At 37.6% G+C, this 19,723-nt stretch overlaps 1 protein-coding gene across 1 annotated transcript; it reads right to left on the bottom strand.

The window, feature by feature from the left end:
* Nucleotides 1-4,219: 4,219 nt before the first annotated feature.
* Nucleotides 4,220-4,819, bottom strand: LOC110924842 (extensin-2-like). Its single transcript, XM_022168828.1, has one exon. It carries the CDS (start codon nucleotides 4,817-4,819, stop codon nucleotides 4,220-4,222), a length of 600 nt encoding a protein of 199 aa, XP_022024520.1.
* Between the last annotated feature and the right edge of the window lie 14,904 nt (nucleotides 4,820-19,723).

Below are 19,723 nucleotides of genomic sequence, written 5' to 3'. Positions count from 1 at the left end.
CACTTGTGAAATAAGAAGTTTCGACAAAATAACAATCTTTGAGAAAGATGACGGGAAGTGTAAAGAATGATTTATTCTAAAAACGGGGTTTTTACAAGATTAAACTATTTTATGCAAAGATCCACCAAATATAAGGAGATCTACACTATAGTTTTCGGAAAAACTACAAGTTCATGTAATAATGCGATTTACATACTAGTCGACTAGTTTGATGTGTCGGAAATTGTTTGATTGAATCAAGAAATTGTTGAAGTGATTTTGTAAAAGAAAATGATACGCTTGAAAGCGTGGCCACCTCCAGTTACAGGGGAAACTCTGGCGAAATTTTTCTAAAATCTAACACTTAGAATTATTTACAAGTGTTAAACTATTTTTGAGATGTTTTCAAAATATATTTCGCCATGACTTTATTTATTAAATAATCGGAGGTGGGATTTTCACAAAAATTAAACGTGATAAATATTTATTCGATAAATATATTTTTCACCACACTGTTTATGATTATTTTGTGAAAATATATAAATATTATTTTTAGAGTAAAAATAATATTTACAAACGTTGACGAACCCAAAATAATACAAACGCTTACACAACGAACATATAAGTTACACCGGTAATTATTATTACCACTTAATCGTTAAAACGTAACTTACGCTTTATACGGAAATACTCATGAACGCGTATTTTGTCAACGTATTATTTTGGAAAGTATTAAGTGAGAGAAAATATAATATTTTTGAGAAAAATATTTATATTTTGGAATGAGAAGTAAAAATATATTAAGTGGGACTTAATGAGATGATACAAATACACATGTATTAAATCCCCCATCCTTGGGAAGGAAATTAATTACCAAGTATATACAAGGAACAGTTGTCTAACTGTTTCCCAAAACTTAAACTATAAAGCTAAGGCACGGCCATCCGTCTAATAGAATTAGCACATGTAGGTCGTTGCACAGCTGCCGGACATTCGGAGTATTTGGTATAGCGACACACTGACTGTGAGTTCATGTCCCCCTTTTCTCTTAACTGTTTTCAGTTTTCTAAACTGCGGGGGTGAAATACATGTTACATTGATTATGAATACTTTATACATGGTATGGTTAGCGTAAGGAGGTTTGTTACTTTTAGATCATGTGAATGGGTAGGCGGAAACTTGAGGTCATTAATCCTCAGGGTAGGACCGAGGGGCAGGAGCGGTAGATCTATTTGGGTGTAGCGAGCCCAGTCCCAGGTCCAGCATAACGGACCTTGGGATGACTTTGTTCCCGACGCATAAATTTGCTAGGTTTGAGCCTTCCTACTTGCATTTCACACATATCAATGGCCTTGCAAACCATTGGTGATCTCTTTTTCCTTATTTGCTACATACCAGGGTTTTTGATAAATACAAAGGTTTATTTACTCACTTTCGCATGAACTCGCTCAACATTATTATTGATTTTTCAACTTACATGTATTTCAGGGAATTAAAGATCTGGCACTGTATGGCATGTTTTCCGCTGCATTAGTCACCGAAGTCATCCAGGGTTTGGGGAATGTGACTCTTTCCTGGACAAGTCACAGTCCTCGAATCATGTTATGTTATGTTATGTTTAGGGTTGTAATGTTTGTGGGACAAGATTATGGTTGATAGGGTGTTAACCCGTTAAGACAATGTTTTGATATTTTTATTTTAATGGATGATCTTGCATATTTTTAATTCATATAGCTTTGTTATGATTAAGCTATGGTATTAAGAAGTCACACCAAATTAACCACGCTTCCGCAAAGCCAGGGTGTGACAGCGTTCACCGCTTGCTTTGCATTAATTGGAATGCCCTCACATTCCCCTTCTTAGTCTCATCAGGCTTCTTCGTATTCTTGGGGCAATTTGTTTTGATGTACCCTTTTTCATTGCAGTCATAGCAGACTGCATCTTTCAATCCCTTGCACTCAAGGGTCTTGTGACCCTTCTTCTTACAGATTCCACAGGGTTTAGCCTGTGAATCTATGGTGTACTGCCCCTAGTGCCTTCGGTTGCAGTTTTTGCAGGTGGGCTTTTCACCCGATCGATCCTGGTTCTTTTTGAACCAAACCTCCCCTTCTTCTTCTTATCAGAACGGTGGGTGTTATCATCTTCTCCTTTTCTCTTTCCCTCATCAGTGGTCTTTCCAGACCTGCTTCTGGTCACATCTAATGTGAGGGATAATGATAGATGCACAGTAGATCTATAGGTAGCAGGCTTTGAAGCTTTTACATGCCCTTTAACCTCTTGCGCTAGGCCACTAATGAAGCGCACAATGCGCTTAGGCTTGGGGGTAACCAGGTATGGAACCAACCTTGACATGGAATTGAATTCTGCAACGTAGGTTCTGCAGTCCAAATTCTTCATGACCAGAGTCAAGAAGTCTGTCTCAACCTTCTCGAACTCATACTGAGGGCAGCAGGTTTCTTTCACTAGATCCACAAATTTGGACCATGACAGATTATAGAGGGGAATCTTCCCCGTGGATTGAATTAATGCTTTCCTCCACGTTAGGGCATCACCCTTGAAAGATTGAGACACAAACTTTACAATATCTTCTTTTGCAGACCGAATAATATCCACAACAATTTCCATTTCATCCAGCCACTTCATACAGTCGATGGCCCCCTTCTCACCATTAAAATCTCTTGGCTTGCAAGAGACAAAGTATTTATAGGTGCATCCTTTGGAGGAACGGGGTTCTTGATCAAAAACAATTTTCTTTGATGGTTCACTCTTCGGATTCGATGAATGAACAGACTCTTCCCTTTTAGATGTATGTGGTCTGGGGTGGGACTTGGAGCGAGTAGCACTCGACTCCTTAAGAACTCTATCCACAGCTTTATTAACAGCGGCATCAATCATGGCCTGAAGATCAGCGCCATTTATATTTACATTTGCAGCATCGTTTCTGTTGCTATGAGCTTCGTCAGAGTTTACCATCTAGAAGCTTTTAGTGCTATACACCAATAATACCAACTGCTTAAAATAACGAATCATCATATTTGATGATTAACAAGCCATGGTATTATTAAACCATACAGGCTATGAAGTTATACATTTCTAATGAATGTTATTTCAAAATTATTTTGTTATATTTAGCCTAGGTTACAATAGAACCATCAAAGGCATTAAAATAGGACATAGTCCTTTATATACTAGAGAGGGATCATAAGTCACAACTATCATTGTCGTATTGACAATATTATATAGCTCGAAGGCTCGTCTCGAAGGACATTTAGAATATGGCACAAAAGGCCCTGTCACTTAGACAATTAAAATATAAGCTGCATTCTTAATAGATCAGAGGCTGTGAGGCTTAAACATAGTTCTTCACCATTAGACATGGAGTCGTAGACTACAACTGTCATCGTCATAAAAGACGATATAACTTGGCCCGTAGGCAAATCAATTGACATCACTAATGGATGTTAATAGTACGATCATCACATTGATGATACTAGCCTTGATTTAATTTGATCAGATAGGCTATAAGGCTTGGACGTAGTCCAAATACCTTGACGGCTAGTGTGGCTCCTCAAGTCACACTGCCTGGAGTGTTAACATTTTCTGAATGCTAACAAAGATTAATTATCTTAAGAGGGTTTACCATATAGCCATGTTCACATTGACATATAGGCAAGGTTTAACCATTAAGAAGATCTTTTTGAATTTATTTAGCAGATCGATAAAGTTCGAATAAAATCGAGACGATCGCTTGAACAACGATGTAATAAATACATATATAATAACAACAATTATTATTTCCAAAAGAAGTTTTCATTAAATTAATTTAAAGATTACAAAATCACCCTAAACGGGTCTTAGATACTCTAACAAATTGTCCACGTAGGGACGAAATTAAAACAAACAAGTCCATGTCGGGACTAAATACATAAATATAGATGTCCACGCAGGGACTAGTACATAAATCAAATGTGCACGCAGGGACTTAATTTAAATAAACAAATACAAGACAAAGAAATGAATAAATCTTTAGTCCTCGTCTTTCTTACCTTTGATTAGCGTTATAAGTTTCTTCATGAACTTCCTTGTTCTTCTTTCACCTTTTTCCACTCGACGTTCTACGTGATCCACTCTTCATATGGCTTGAGTTAAGACCTCCAGTTGTTGGGGTGGTAATTGTGGTTGTGGTTGTGGTTGAGGTTGTGGTGGTGGTATAGGATACTAGTACCCATAAGCAGGATATCTAGTTGGGTATGCTGGAGGAAAAAGGCGAAGGATACATGGCGTTATGAATGGCCACCTCAACATAAGGGTCGTATGGAGGTGCTTGATAGTTGTAACCCGTAGGAGCTGATGGTTCAAACGGGTTATACCCAGTCGCATCTGGGTAGGTAGGGATTGGGTTTTCAAAACCCATTGGCGGCGGCGGTAATGCAAAAGTAGCCAGTGTGGTGTCAATCATCGGCGCGACATTTGAGGGTCCACCCATTTGTGGATCCTCAAGAATAGGGGGATAGTTGCTTGAAGCTTGGGGGGAACTAATTCGTGGGCCCCCTCGCACGGACATTCGTGCGTTTCTCCTCCTCCTTGGTGGTTCTGGAGGTGGTTGTTCCTCCACTGATGGTGGTGGCGGTGTCACTGCTTGCAGATATGGTTCCTCTGGTGGAGGTGGTGGTGGTGTGTTGTGATAAGAGGGAGTAAACTCCCACTTGTATCTTCCCCACCATTCGGCCCATTCACCGGGGACTTGATAAGGCAATCCCGCATAAGAATTTAAACCACTGGAAATGTCTATGGGATGCGTAGGCGTCCCAGATGGTGGCATGATTGGATCTTCGTCCATATCCTAACTTTCATCATGGTGCTCCGCTGGCTCCAACTGGTTTTGACCAGGAGGAGTGTTGATATAGTCGTTCGGGTTAAAATGGCCCTACGACTGTGAATGCTGGGAGTGTTGAGAGTGCTGCGAGTGGTGGGACTCATGTGAATGCTGAGGCCCAAACGAGTGATGGTATGATGGCGAATTGCTTAATGAAATAGAATGCCTTGTTAGTTCTGTGGAATATCCCCAATCTTGATAGGGATCGGAGTTAAATGATACTGACGGGGAGCGGTAGTGTGACGTCCCTGCCTGACTAGATGGTCCGCTTCGCATCGGAGCTTTTCCACGGCCTCTTCCTCGAACTCTTGGAGGCATTTTAAGTAAGTAACCTGTCAAAACAAGGAAAACAATATATATAAACTAAAAAAAGATTAGGATTAATCCTAGGTTATTTGTCTAGACTCAGATGTCTAAGGAATGTGCTACTGCATCATTGAGATTAAACACAAAAGGCTAGAGTTTAATTCACTCAATGTTGGCTCTGATACACACCTCTCACACCCCGATATTTCCACATAACCCGGTGGGCCCGATGGGGAGTATCGTGACGTAGTTGATATCATCATAGACAATTAATCATAGTTATAGCACATCAGAAGGCTTGGAATGAAATTACTATTACAGATCGAATGTTCAAAGTTTAAATTAATAATTATACAGATGGTGGTATTAAAGGATCCACAGGCGGATCTAATAATTGTTCAAAATGATGTTTAACAGACTTTTGGGCATCCTAAGGATTTGCAAGATCCTATATTGATACCAAGCAGCTCCCGGCCTATTGCGTTTAGTATCTGTCACTTAGTCTTTTGAAAATACGTCAGTTTACACAAGAAAATACAATTAACTGACACATTTGAAAATATTTCAAAAATTGAATTAGGTGCACATGGCACGAAATATCTTTTATAACTTGGGACAATTAAAATTTTAATCTTGTACATTGTTTTACATGTTTGTCAATACATATGGGGCCCAGTATGGAAACCGATACATGATTAGCTGACACACCACTTTATAAACCCACAAAGGAGTTATTCCCAACCTTGTGGGTATAATATATTTTTAGTATTTTCATCTGTCAGGTGTTTGCCTACACCCCGTGATTAAGTCATGACCATTAGTAACTTAAATGAGCCGAGGATATCCAGGACATGCTCGCGTTAATCCCCAATGTTTAAGTTATCAAACTAACCAGGTTAAAACGGGTTATGCAGATTTGATAGCCACAATCCATCTAAGTGATCCCATACCCGACCAAGCGGTAATAATTTATCGTATCCCAAGCCTGTATAAGGGAAAATAAGTTAGAAGTATTTACCTGAGTTATAACTTGATTTAAAAGCAAGAATTAACAACACAGCCGTATAATTCACTTAGACATGTGTAGATAGCTTTTACCGGGGGCTCTAGTCTGGAACGATGGTAATATTAACCAATTAGAATGCTAACGGGTCCTATTTAAGTCATCGACTTAAACCGACTAGCTTAAAGAATGAATCATAGTACAATACAGTAGTTTAAGTGATGACCAGAATAGAATGTAATTTATACCCAACAAGTATTAAGGCTTGTATAATGTGGGTAAACTAAATACATTCTGGAATTTGAAGTTTAAATGATAAGATTTAACCCGTTTTGGTTAACTTATGCAAACTAGTCACATAAGTCAAACCGAACACGTATAAGCATTAACGGGTAACTGGATGAGTTGTATACAAGTTCCAAATGTTATTATACTTAAAACATGTTATAGTATCAGTAAGATATCAACATGTATACCCTTTAAGGTTTTAAAACCGAATTTATCCTCATAAGGGCATTTTGGTCATTTTATGCCTTATAAAAGGAGCTTGCATGTAAAATGATGCTATGGTCATAAAAATTCTGGAGAAATATTTAATTTATGATATAATATCAGGAGGATATCAAATATATGTGTGGTTTATGCTTTAAGACCAAACTATGCACCATAGGGGCATTTTGGTCATTTCACACATAACTTTAAGGAGTTATTAGGGATTCTGAGTTCATGACTTATATCTACTGTAAAAATATATAAAATGATTTATAAAATCAATAGATAACAAGTCTTGGCTCATAAATATGGTTTAAAGCCATACTATGCGCCTAAACGACGTTAAAGTCGTTAAATGACGATAATTACGATGTTTTAGTGAATCTGATGTTATGACCAGCTTTGAATAGTTAAAATATTTTATTTGTCACAACATATCAGTAAGTAGAAGATTTTGCATGCATATTATGTTTAAAACCCATTTCAAGTTTTAAAAGGGCATTATCGTTATTTAAAAACATTATACAAGAACATGTGCATACACTAAGTATGTAATCTGACTTGACATTCCAAATAATCTTGAATATGATATTATATTAGTAGGTAATAAGTTTTGCCAATAAATTATGTTTAAAACTCATTTTTTAGATGTAAAAGGGCATTTTAGTCCTTTTAAAAGCATGATTTACGGTTGATTAGGTAATCTCAGTTTATGACAAGATTATAAACATCAAAATATGCAAAACATGTTAACATATCAGAATATACATTTGCATGCTCATTTATACTTAAAACCTCATTTTTAAACAAAAGGGCAATTTAGTCAACACTTAAGCATAATAACGGGACTTAGAAAATGAACTCAGATTACTATATGATCATGTAATATAACCTTAGAAGGTTATACTACAATATAATCTGGTCCCAAAGGAATCTTAAAACAAAATGAAACTAGACAAATTCGGGTCAGAACTGAAAGTCAAAGCAGAAGTCAAACTTCACGACTTTCGGTTACGAACCGACCTTAAACTTGGAATTGTCGGGTTGAACATGTTTATACATGTTCTAATAAATATTACTGAGTTATTAAAGTGATAAAACATATTTTATAACACCTACATTATCAGTTATGAATTATTTTAAAAACAGACCTGTTTGACTTTTTAAATTAATAACTTTGACCCGACAAATGACCAAGTAAACGTGATTATTAGGAGGTGCCCTTTTGAGGGATTAACACCTACCTAATTACGATCATGTAGCCATGTTCGCCCTGAACAATGGCTGGACCATAATGGCCTAAACCAAAAGTCAAAGCTTTTATCGAAGGAGTTTGACTTTCGTCTTTCAAAAGCCTAAAAACTTAAAAGTAGACGCTAAGAATACTTACACAAGGTCCTAGCTCGACTTTGAACTCAGGTGGGAGTCTCCTATAAGCAGGAATCTCCAAGAAAGCCAGACAAGGGTGAAATTGATAGGTGCAAGGAAAATGGATGGATGAACACTCCTATTTATAGTGTTTTGGGATGATCTTGGATGATGCCAAGTGTTTAGGGAGCTCCCAAGATTGTTCCAATTGTCATAGCAGGTTATAAAAACCATTAATAAGCCCATGGTATCGATTTGAGAGTGCAGGGTGGTATGAGTGGGGAGCAAGGCTGCTTGCTGGCAGCTGTCTAGCTGTTTTCAGCGTTGGGGACTTTCTCGCGACACGCGACAGAGAGAGGAGGGTCTGTTGCGGCCCACGAGCCACTCTAAACGTCACACCCCAACCGATGGCGGAATCATCGGGGCGCGGAACTGAGCGAAACAGATTGTCCAGAAGATTCCATAACAAATATCATTACTATTCAATTTAAGATAACATGTCCCATACCATGTCTTAAACAGTAAACAAATAATTACAGACAAAATCCAGGCAAATAGTTTTATTTCGACAACTCAGATTTTAATAGAGCAATTGTTTTTCTGCTTCTAGAGACGCCTGATTACATTAGTACATACAACTATTTGTTGGCCTCTAGAAACTTATTATAGCCTCGCTTTCCTAGCAGCTAAGCATTCTAAATACCTGTCACATACGTTAAAATAAAAGTCAATACACATGGTGTAAAGGTGAGCATACAAGTTTGATAGTATCTTGTAGAGTTCGAAATAGTTTACGCATAACCAGCACGTACACAGGGGAAAACGAAGCATGTTAATTATCGACATGGATCTATCTATACCAATGACTGCGGGTTGACTGCCCAAGGCAGTTCGCAATACATGATCACCACCGTAATCCATGCAAATAATTGTCCTTAACAACCCCCATGTGAACGGGTGCTGAGTCCAAACTATAGTACTATCGTCGTTAAGGCAGGTAGACAGCATTCCACGTGTAAACATAACAACAAGCATTCATTTAGTCACGTATACATGCAGTGACGGTTAGCGTTTAAAGTATTGCGTAGTGTGTTCAATTGTGAATTTGTATAAGTAACGTATGTAACACCCAAAAGTGCATAAAGCAAAAAGGGATCGAGTATACTCACAGCGGTTGGATGGATTGAAGGGAGCGCTTGAGAGTAAGGTTAGCCTGATTATAATGATATCAAAACGATAAGTAACGCGTAAAACGAACACAAGTGTTGAGGGGTCGAATATTCGGTCGGATGGTAATCTGATCGGACGGCCAATTCGTGCGAATGATAATCCATTCGGATGGTTATCCGGTCGGACGGTAGTCCGGTCGGATGACTATTCGAGTGGATTGTTTCTTCCTATGAGAATGATCTGTTTGTGTATGATGGTTTGACTTTTGAAGTCTTTGTTGTAGCATTTGAAAACATTGAAATATCTCTATCTTTTAGGCCGGTCGACCAGACGGTAATCCGATAGGTTGACACTTCAGTGAGAACAAGTTCACAGCAGGTTTTCACTCGATCGGACAGCAGTCCGGTCGGGTGGCATCACTAGTGCATTGAACATGTTTGAAAAATCGGTTAAGTGTTAAAGTCAAGTATCTCATGATCCGAAGAGTAATCCGGTCGGATGGTAGTCCGATCGGATAGCAATTCGTTCAATACTCAACTTTAAATGAGATTGACTAAATGTGGGACCCAAAGTGTCGGTCGTTGGGCGGCCGGTTACTCGGTGGCTGTCCGGTCGGACGGTAGTCTGGTCGGATAGTCACTTCGTGCTGGTCGTTCTGTTCGTCTTTCACTTAAATATTAAACAGTTAAGGTGTGTGTGGACACAGGTTTTCAAACATGGTTTTGGGATGGAATCCTTATATTGAATGGAGTCATATATTTGTTAAATATATATTGTGTATACACACACACACACACATATATATATATACACACATATGGGAAACTTGGATAATAATCACCAACGGGTAGTTAAGTTAAATGTTTTTCTATAAAGGTTAACATCTCATTGGGTTCGAGCAAGTTGGGTCAACAACTTGTCGGATAGACTTGTAGTGACTTATATGTTGTAGGAAACGTGTAGGTTGAGTTTCATTTTCTTGGGCTTGTTCTATTGCTATCATTTGCATGGAGTTCAAGGTGAGTTTCACATCCCCTTTTTACTGTTTTCATACCTTAGGGGAAAACATGATGATTTTATAAAATGTATACAAGGTTTTTGAAAACATGCAAGGTTTCCATTTATGTTGTACGGTAATTGCAAATAAAATCTCCCATATCAATTATGTAACATTAGTTATATCATAGGTTGTGAGCTCGAGAAATCCTCGTGTTGTTTCGAAACTATAACCGTTAGTCTCTATGAGACTGTGGAACAGTCAGATAGTAATATTTTGTAACACCCCAAATTTTTATAAAAGATTATTTGAATGTTTAAATGTTTTAAATGATTAGTTGTTAGTACAATAACGTCTGTAGCTTCCGTCAGCATGTAGTCATGTTTTGTATAGTTGTAGATTATGTTTGTATGTATGTTTGTAAAGCAAGTCAGGATATGGCGCGTCATTTTGTTAAGTGCTGACTTTCGTTGACTATGCCAGCCGATCGGCTAGCCCAGCTGATCGGACAGCCCAACCGATCGAACAGGCTGTTCGATCGGTCAGCAATGTCAGCCGTTCGGCTAGCCAAGCCGATCGGCCAGCACTCACTCTATCCTGACTGTGCCTATAAATAGCTGTTCGATCAGCTCATTTGTAACTTTTGACACTTTCAGTCTCTGGCAAACTCATGTCCGTCTGAACTCTCTAAGGAGCTTGTACATTTTCGTATTCAATCAATAGAAGATCAGACAGTAATTCAGAGTTGAATTTGTTCTCGTATATCTGTTATGTGATTCAATGAATTCCGCGCATTAATCATATTCGATTCAACTAAGTTTCCGAAGAAGTAGATCCTATCCGAGGGACCAACAAGTGGTATCAGAGCATCAGGAAGCTGAATCGAGATCTACGAAGACGAATTCACCATAATTCGAGCTGTGTTTGCTGATTTAGAGACGAATTCACCGGAATTCGAGCTGTGTTTGCTGATTCAGAGACAAATTTTGCCGGAATTTTGTTATTTCTGCCGATTCGACTCAAATTTCACCGGAAATTTGACAGATTCTTCTACTTTCTACCCAGATCTAGCTTTATTTTTCATTTTGTCACCATAAAATCGGAAAAACTTAAAATTGAGAGTGATTTTACAGTTAAAATTTGATAAATCTGCTATAGATCGATTCGCAATCATCAGAAGTATAATCCTTCAAAATTTCATAGCAAAATTCGTCCAAAAACTTGTTCAAATTCATCAAAAACTATGAAAAACTGTTCTTGGTTGCTGATGTCAGCCGTTCGGATGACCTAGCTGTTCTTATACTTGCTGACATCATCAACTTGTTCGTATAACCGTTCGGACAATTTCAGTTATTGCATTCAGAGAGTGTTGCTGACATCGTCATATTGCTAGCCGATCGGACCAGCCAACCGATTGGACAGTAATTGATTGCAGTTACATTCATTTGACATCCAATCGAATAGGTCGTTCGATCGAACAAGCCGATCGATCGAACAAGCCAACCGATTGAGTGTATACCGTTCGATCGAACAAGTCATTCGATCCAAGTGCATTTGTGTTAGATTTTTGAAAATCACAAAAATTTTTCTTAGTGTTTGATAAATTGTTTCAGGTACTTAAAAATGGATGAATTCATGAATCCTTTTAGTGACATGTATGCATTCGCTGGATATTCTGGAGATGATACGTCAAACCGAACGAATGAAAATTCTCCAAGTACAAAGAAGACTTTGTCTGATGCCTTAAGCGTAGAAAGTGCATATGGAACATATACCAAACCATCAAAGCTGATGGCGATCGAAAAGTATAACAGATGGGCCAAAAGATTCGATGAATGGTTAAAGGCTTTCGCGTACCCGAGCTGGAAGAGTTTAAAGAACGGTTTCAACAATGGAAGAGTAGACTTTGAAAATTTGACAGAAAGTAAAGACATAGAAAATTTTATGGCTGAGAAGAAGTGCATAGCATTGATACATCAGTCAGTGAGAGAAGACATAATCTCATTAATTGAATACACAAACGCAAAAGATCTTTGGGAAAAATTGAAAACTAAATGTGTTGGTACTGCTGAAATAATCAAAAACAAAAAGAAATTACTGAGAAAAGAGTTTGATATGTACGGATGTCTAAAAAATGAGTCTGTTTCTAAAATGATTGAACGTTTTGGGCATCTGAAGCTGGAATTGGCAAGACATGGAATCACATATTCTCAAGAAGAGCTAGTCGATAAGTTGTTTGACTCTTTGCCAGACGATATGGACTGGCAATACTTTGCATTGATGATCAAGAATACAATCAAGTCAGAAGAGCTAACGGTTGATTTGCTGATTGAAAGACTAGAGAGTCATGAGCTGGAGATAAAGAAAACAAATAAAGTCAATCACTCTTTATATCAGCAAAATGTGGAACTGTATTATCCAAAGAGCATGATTCCAAAAACCATGTCTCCCAAAACAGCTTTCACAGCAGAAAGTTCACAACCAACAAATCAAGAAAGCTTAAACAGTGGTTTTCATGGAGGAATGTCATCAAATACTTCAAGTCAAGGATCATCTTCTAGTACTTCAAGTCAACAGCATTCAGCACCAAAGAATGTATTTCAATGCAACATCGCTGTGGATTTGAAAAATGGTCAAAATTTCAGTGAGGAGTCAGCAAAGCAACAGATGGTCTTCTTAGCTTTAGTGCTAGAATCTTATGAGAGTCTCGTGGCTGGGAAGATAGGCAACACCAACCTTACAAAAGAAGACTATGATCGAATCGATCCGGAGTAAATGGAACTGATCGATATAAGGTGGTGTATGGCCAGTGCTGTTAGAAGAGCTCAACGTTTCATGGAGATAACTGGAAGGAAGTCTATTGGTGGACCTTCTACCAAGTTGGGTTTTGACAAATCAAAGGTGACATGTTTCAAATGTAAACAGAAAGGTCACTTTAAACGGGAGTGCAGAAACGATTATGCTGATGATTCTGCTAATCCGTTCCGAGAAGATTACTACAAGAAAGCAATCTATCATCAGAATAAGTCGGAACCTCCCAGGTTGAAGCAGATTGAAGACAAAGAGAAGTCTAGAGCTCTTGAAGTCATTCATGACGATTAAGGATATGACTGGAGTGAGCTATTGCCTGAGGAAGACGCAGTTGGTTATGCGTTTGCAGCAACAAAGATTGTTCCGTTTAAAGATAACAGAACGGAGGAATAAAAGTTTGTGAACAGAAGAATGAAAGCCCAAACAAGAATGAGCAGAACCTACAACACTTACAAAGAAGCCAAAAGGGCAAAGAGATGGGATGTCGACAGAGAATGCTACCTTGATCCACAAGGAAATATCGCAGTTAATCCTGATTCCATTAGTGTTGATGCACTTATTCAGCAATTCGCTGAAGAAGAAGAAGCCAGTTAGAAAGAATGGTGGGGAGGCGGTGAAGAGAAATTGGAAGAGAAAGAAGAAAAAGTGAAGATGGTAGAAGAGAAGCAGCAGACAAAGAAGATTGATGATGGGTTGATAGATACATCACAGGAGCTCACAGCTGAAAATCTGATGAAGATGGCTGACAAAGTTCTTGCTGCAAAGGAATTGGAGGTAGATTCTAGTTCTTGAACTGAGTCAAAAAGCCAGGTCAGTCAGATTGATACAAACAAAGTGTCAGGTAAGAAAGTTAAAATTGAAAGTAACTGCAAGAATTGCATGAAAAACTGCAAAGATTGTAGTACTATTGCTTACCTTAACAACAAAAAGGTTGAAGATCTGACAAAAAGAGTCAGAGAGGCTGAAAATCAGATCTTAAACCGGGATAAAATGTTGAAAGCTTCAAACGATCGAGCAAAAGAGTTAACTGAAAAAATTGAAAGTGATAAAAGTGACATAGAAAGAACTAGGAAAGAAATGAAAAACTAATTCATGAAAATCGTCACATCACCGAAAATTTTGAGAAGCTTAAACGAACGGTTAAAGATTCTGATTAACGAAATGGTAAAACAACAAAAGAAAATCTTCAACTGTCAGGAGTGCTTAGGGTTAAAGAAGAGTTAATTAATCAACAATTGGATGAAATTGCTAAACTGAAGCTTCAGTTCCAAGAAGCAAAAATTGAAAATGAATGCATCCAATTGAAATTAACCAGCTACAACTCCGCAAGCTTTGTTTTGCAGCACATTGTTCCCAAACCCATTGGGAAAAACAAAGCAGGCGAAGATGTATTTTCGGATGGAACAGGGGTGGGATATCATCAAGTTCCACCACCAGTTTTAAACAATTATTCAAAGAAAAAGTCCGGGCTGGTTAATGGTGAAGAAGATTTAAATGAAATAAAACTTCCAAAGTCAATTGATATCACATTTTCGTCATCATCATCTGATGATAGTGTTCAGACTGATATTGTTAAAAGCATGGCTGAAAGTGTTTTGGAGTCTGATTCAAATGAAGATGATGAGTGTTTCTTGAATGATTACATTCCAAAACTCAAAACCAAAAACAACTTAAATGACGAACCTAATCTTGTCATGTACAAGATGTTGGGATCAGATAAGTTGTATTCGGATTCTGAATTTCCACTGGAGAATGTAAATGTTGATCAATTGACAAATGTGTTCAAGTTGACAGAAATTAATCTGTCTGAGGTGAAAAGCTTGAACCAGACAAAGAGGAAAATGAACTTTGAAAAAGATAAATCTTACTACACAAAACCTGTTGTTCCTTCGCATTTTCATAACAAAAACAAAACAGATGGTCAAATGGTTATCAGGGGGTAAGAATTATCCAAGAAAGAATGTTCATAACAAACGATTTGTAGAGAAGAAAGTATTTGTGAAAAGTTCGAGTTCGAGTTCACTTTCTGATGAAGAACCTAAATTTTTTTTCAAAATCAAACAAAGAGTTCTTTGAGGAGAAAGCCTCACAACCTCAGTCTGAGGGTACAAGTAGGGTAGTTGACACCGGAACATGCTTCAAATGCAATCAGGTTGGACATATTGCATGAAAGTGTACCAACTTGAAATCCAAGACTGAAGCTGTGACAAGTCCAAGAAAGAAAGATGATGTAAAGGGGAAAGCACCAATGTTTGTTGAGAAAAATGTTTTGAAAAATGAAAACATTAAATTCAAAACTGAACCTACTAAAAATGTGGTAACTAAAAACAACAGATTTTACAAATGAGATGCCTCATCTCAACAAACTTGGAAGCCAAAAGGTGTTGAGCAGAAAGCAAGTTCTCCAAAGCCAAAGGTTTCTGAGACTGAAAAATCATCATCTTCGACCAAGAAGATGTATGTACCTTTGGATTTGTTTGAGAAACTTCAGAAACAAAAATCAACTTCTGTAAAGAAGTATGTGGTGAAGAAAGACCAATCATCTGGTCAACCTCCGAAAAAAGATGATCCTTTATACAAAGAGGTTGAGATTGGATCTGAGGAGAGTTTGAAGATAAACGACAAAAAATTTCCACCACTCTACACAAAAACAACTCGCATCTATGTCTTTACCAGCTTGGTCCTTCTTTCTCAACACTACGTGTATCATTTTGTCTGATTCATCAAATCTTGCTGTATCCCAGAAAGCTCTAACATGGGATTCATAAACCGCAGTTTTATTTGATAAAGCTTTTGCTCAATGACCACAGATGGCTCTAAGATAGTTTCATCAATCAATCTCTGCTGTGGTTCCCCAGAAGTCCCTACAAAAACAAACATTAACAGAGACATTAGAAATATTTACTTAAACACAAATTCTAACTGTCTTAAGGCTCCCCCTTTCACTATACCCTTATCTCCATCCTTAGGAATGGTAACTGCAGGGGATGACTTAGGTGTTCTCTTCCTTTTTCCATCTCTCACACACCACCATCTAGTCTTCTTCTCAACCATCCCGCTCATCTTTTCGTTTTCATTATCTGAATCACTGTTTTCATGCCTCCACTTTTCATTCTCAGGAGCAACATAATCTTTATCCTTGATTTTGCAGATCATTTGCTTTGTTTTTGCATCTTTTTCCTTGGTGGTTCTTCCAATTGTAATATAGTTTACACTGCTCGGCTCCATGACATCATCACTGTCCTTTGGAAGTTCCTTAATCTTATCATTGATTAACATCATGATGAACCTAGGGTACATGATGTATCTGTCTGCTTCATTTCTGCAATTTTCCTTCATGTAGTCAAATATCACTTGAGAAATATTATACTTTCTGTTCAATACCAGGCTAGCTATGAAGATCATGATGTAATCGGGTACTTCATCATATGCTCCCTTTCTGTGTGACAATGAATGCACCATGCAATGCATCAAGTACCGATAAGCCTTTGAGAAATTCCTTTTAAGCATTTTTCCATTTATATGCCCAGTGAATCCAATTCTACACCACAACCCTTTGACAAGACGTTCTGACTTGATTGTTGGATCATCATCAGAATCCTGTAAATCAAGAACTCTCCTAACATCTCCAACACCAAACTCAAACTCAACATCTATGTCTTTACCAGCTTGGTCCTTCTTTCTCAACACTGCGTGTATCATTTTGTCTGATTCATCAAATCTTGCTGTATCCCAGAAAGCTCTAACATGGGATTCATAAACCGCAGTTTTATTTGATAAAGCTTTTGCAACTCTGCTTTCTCTCAAGAATTTTGCCATCTTTTCTACCACCGTACCATTCGTGGTATCAGCATCAATTGCGCAATGTACATTATGACCTTTGTCTGTATCCTTTCCTCTTCCCTGTAAGTATATTCATTATTAAACATTTGTACAGATATAGAGGCATAAGGCTGAAAGATGAATTTTTTTTTTTTGAAAATTTTTCTAACACTGAGATTATCTATGTGATAGTACTAGAGAATCGACTGGCCTGTTCGATCGAATAGCATTGCTGTTCGATCGGTTAGAAATACTGTTCGATCGGTTAGATATGTTGTTCGATCGAACTGACACTTGTTCTGATAACAAGTAATGATAAATTGTTGTTCGATCGACTAGCAATGCTGTTCGATCGACTAGCAATCTATGTCAAAGGTGTTTTCACAAATGATATCCGATTGGCTAGCAGATGCTTTTCGATCGGTTGGCAGTCTATGCACAGAAATCTATGTAAAGTAGAGGATGTTGTCCGATTGACTTGAAATGTTGTTCGATCAGCTAGCAATGTTGTTCAATCGGCTAGCAATGTTGTTCGATCGACTAGCACTTTGTTCAGAAAATAGGGTATGATAATATGATGTTCGTTTGACTAGCAATGTTGTTCGATCAGCTAGCAACGCTGTTCGATCGGCTAGCAATGTTGTTCGAACGACTAGCATACATCTGAACATTCTAACACAAAGATTTCATAGCATTTGTTGGCATAATTTTCAAGACATGAACTACCCTATTCAACAACACAAGCAAAACACTTTATGATTGCTGTCCGATCGGCTGGTCTAGCCGATCGGCTAGCATCTTCATTCAAGAACAGACATAAACACCAACAGAAGATTCAAAATTTTTATGCTAATTATCACAAATTGAGCACAGATCCATGTTCCTAATGTTGTCGCGATCAAAACCCTATGTTCATTCTTGTCTAACTCGTCCTAAATAGTGTCTAATTTAACATAAAGCACTCCGACTACCGAACACACAAATCCTAGATCTATCCAGTTTAAGCATGATTTTACACAAACTGAACCGGTAAACTTGTAGATCTAATCATTCCGAACAAAACCCTATATTCAGAATTCATCACAACTTCTTAAATCTTCCTAAATCTAAGATCAAAGTACCGACGGTGACGAACACAAAGAACATGATGAAATTTAACAGATTTGGATGTGAAATCATACCTTTGCCATTGAGAATGATAAGCAAACCAACAATCCAATGTAATAATTGCAAAGAGATCAAGAAATCAGTGAAAATCAGTGAAAAGTTTTGAGAGAATAAGTTAGTTCGATCGAACTGTGTAACCGTTTGACTGACCCTTGACCACCTATTTATAGGTGACTTTGAAACGGCTTGGCTGTTCGATCGGCTAGCAACGCTGGCCGATCGGCTAGCCTGTTCGAACCAAGTAACCTTTTGACTTTCAAACAGTTTGACTTTTTGACCTTTTGACCTTTTGACTTTATCAGTGTTTAAGAAATCCACTTAAGTATCTAGGTTCAAATGAATGGCCCTAGGTACTTAAATTGCCTACCAAGTTCAACTTAATGACCTTGGTTGATCCGAGACAAAACATACTGATATTTTGATCAAACTTTTTCTGAAAATTTACAAGTTTCAAATTAATGAACTTGCATGAACTTTTCATTTTCTCTGTTTTTTTATCAAGATTAGTTCCCAACTCATTTTCCAGTTCAGAACAACTTCCTGCATCTGCATCAGACTGCGAATCTGAAGATCAACTCTCTGCTTTGGTTTGTCGGAAAAACAGAAATAGGAAAATCTTTTTGGATTTTCAAATGCACACACTAAACTAGAAATGAATGATCAGAAACTAAAGTACAGAATGTAATGAAAGAAAACTATTTACAAACATATTTTTGGTGAGCGTGTTGGGGAATCATATCAGCTGCTGACACGTTACAAGTACCGTTAAGCTTAAATTCATACTTAGAATTAAACAATTCATATAGATTGTCAATATACTGGTCCACTTTAAATTTTCAAACAAATTTCAATTTATTCAGGATACGATTTAGATGTCTTAGGAACTTAACTCATTCATGTGTCCCACCTCTTGAATATACTCCCATATCCAGATCCCAATATTCAGTCTTACAGGTGAGTATACCACAGATGATATCTGTAAGGGGTTAAATGCGAGGGCCGTGAGAGCTCAGGTCGATACTTCCGTATACGCAAAGAGATGATGGCTTCGACTTTCCGGTGTGTCCCCTTTAGAGGATCTTTTTGTTACAACAGCAATGACTATCAATTTTATTGTTTCATCAAATTGCTGAGGGCGATGCTATGTTTCAAGCATTTTACGAAAAGTATTATTCGAGGACTAGGTCAGAACTTCCATTCAGCAGAAGTCCCGGAATAATACCCCAAATATCACTTAGTATAAAGACCTAGTATCTCAGAATAAGGGACCTTTCAAACGAGATTTCAGGGGTTACCTATATATCCAAGTAGTGTTCCCCACGAAATAAGTTTCATTTTGAAATTTTAGGTTTATATCCCAAACAAATCTACTAAATGTGTAAAAACCTATCGACACATCATCAGTGAGACTGTTTAAACCTTTTAAAACTTTACAAATCTTTAGCATACCGTAACAGGCTAGCTGATGTACTATCATTTTCCCTTTTTTACACAAGCTCTTTTTCAGTTTTCTAATGTTTTTGGATTTTGAAATTTTCTCATGTTTTTGGGTTTTTCAATTTTTTATTGTTTTTGGATTTTCTGAAAGTATATACAAATATACCTATCTCCCCCTAAAGACCAAAACAGGTAAAAATCGACAAACCATTGCAGATTGTTTTTCAACATCATCTACAGTGGTATCCTCATCAACGCCAATGATTCCATCCGACACCGATAAAAGCATCATACC

The sequence above is a fragment of the Helianthus annuus genome, chromosome 17 (genome assembly GCF_002127325.2).
Source record: "Helianthus annuus cultivar XRQ/B chromosome 17, HanXRQr2.0-SUNRISE, whole genome shotgun sequence".
NCBI classification, from domain to species: Eukaryota; Viridiplantae; Streptophyta; class Magnoliopsida; order Asterales; family Asteraceae; genus Helianthus; species Helianthus annuus.
Note: the sequence above shows the minus strand (reverse complement) of the source record. Positions and strands in the feature narration are given on the sequence as shown.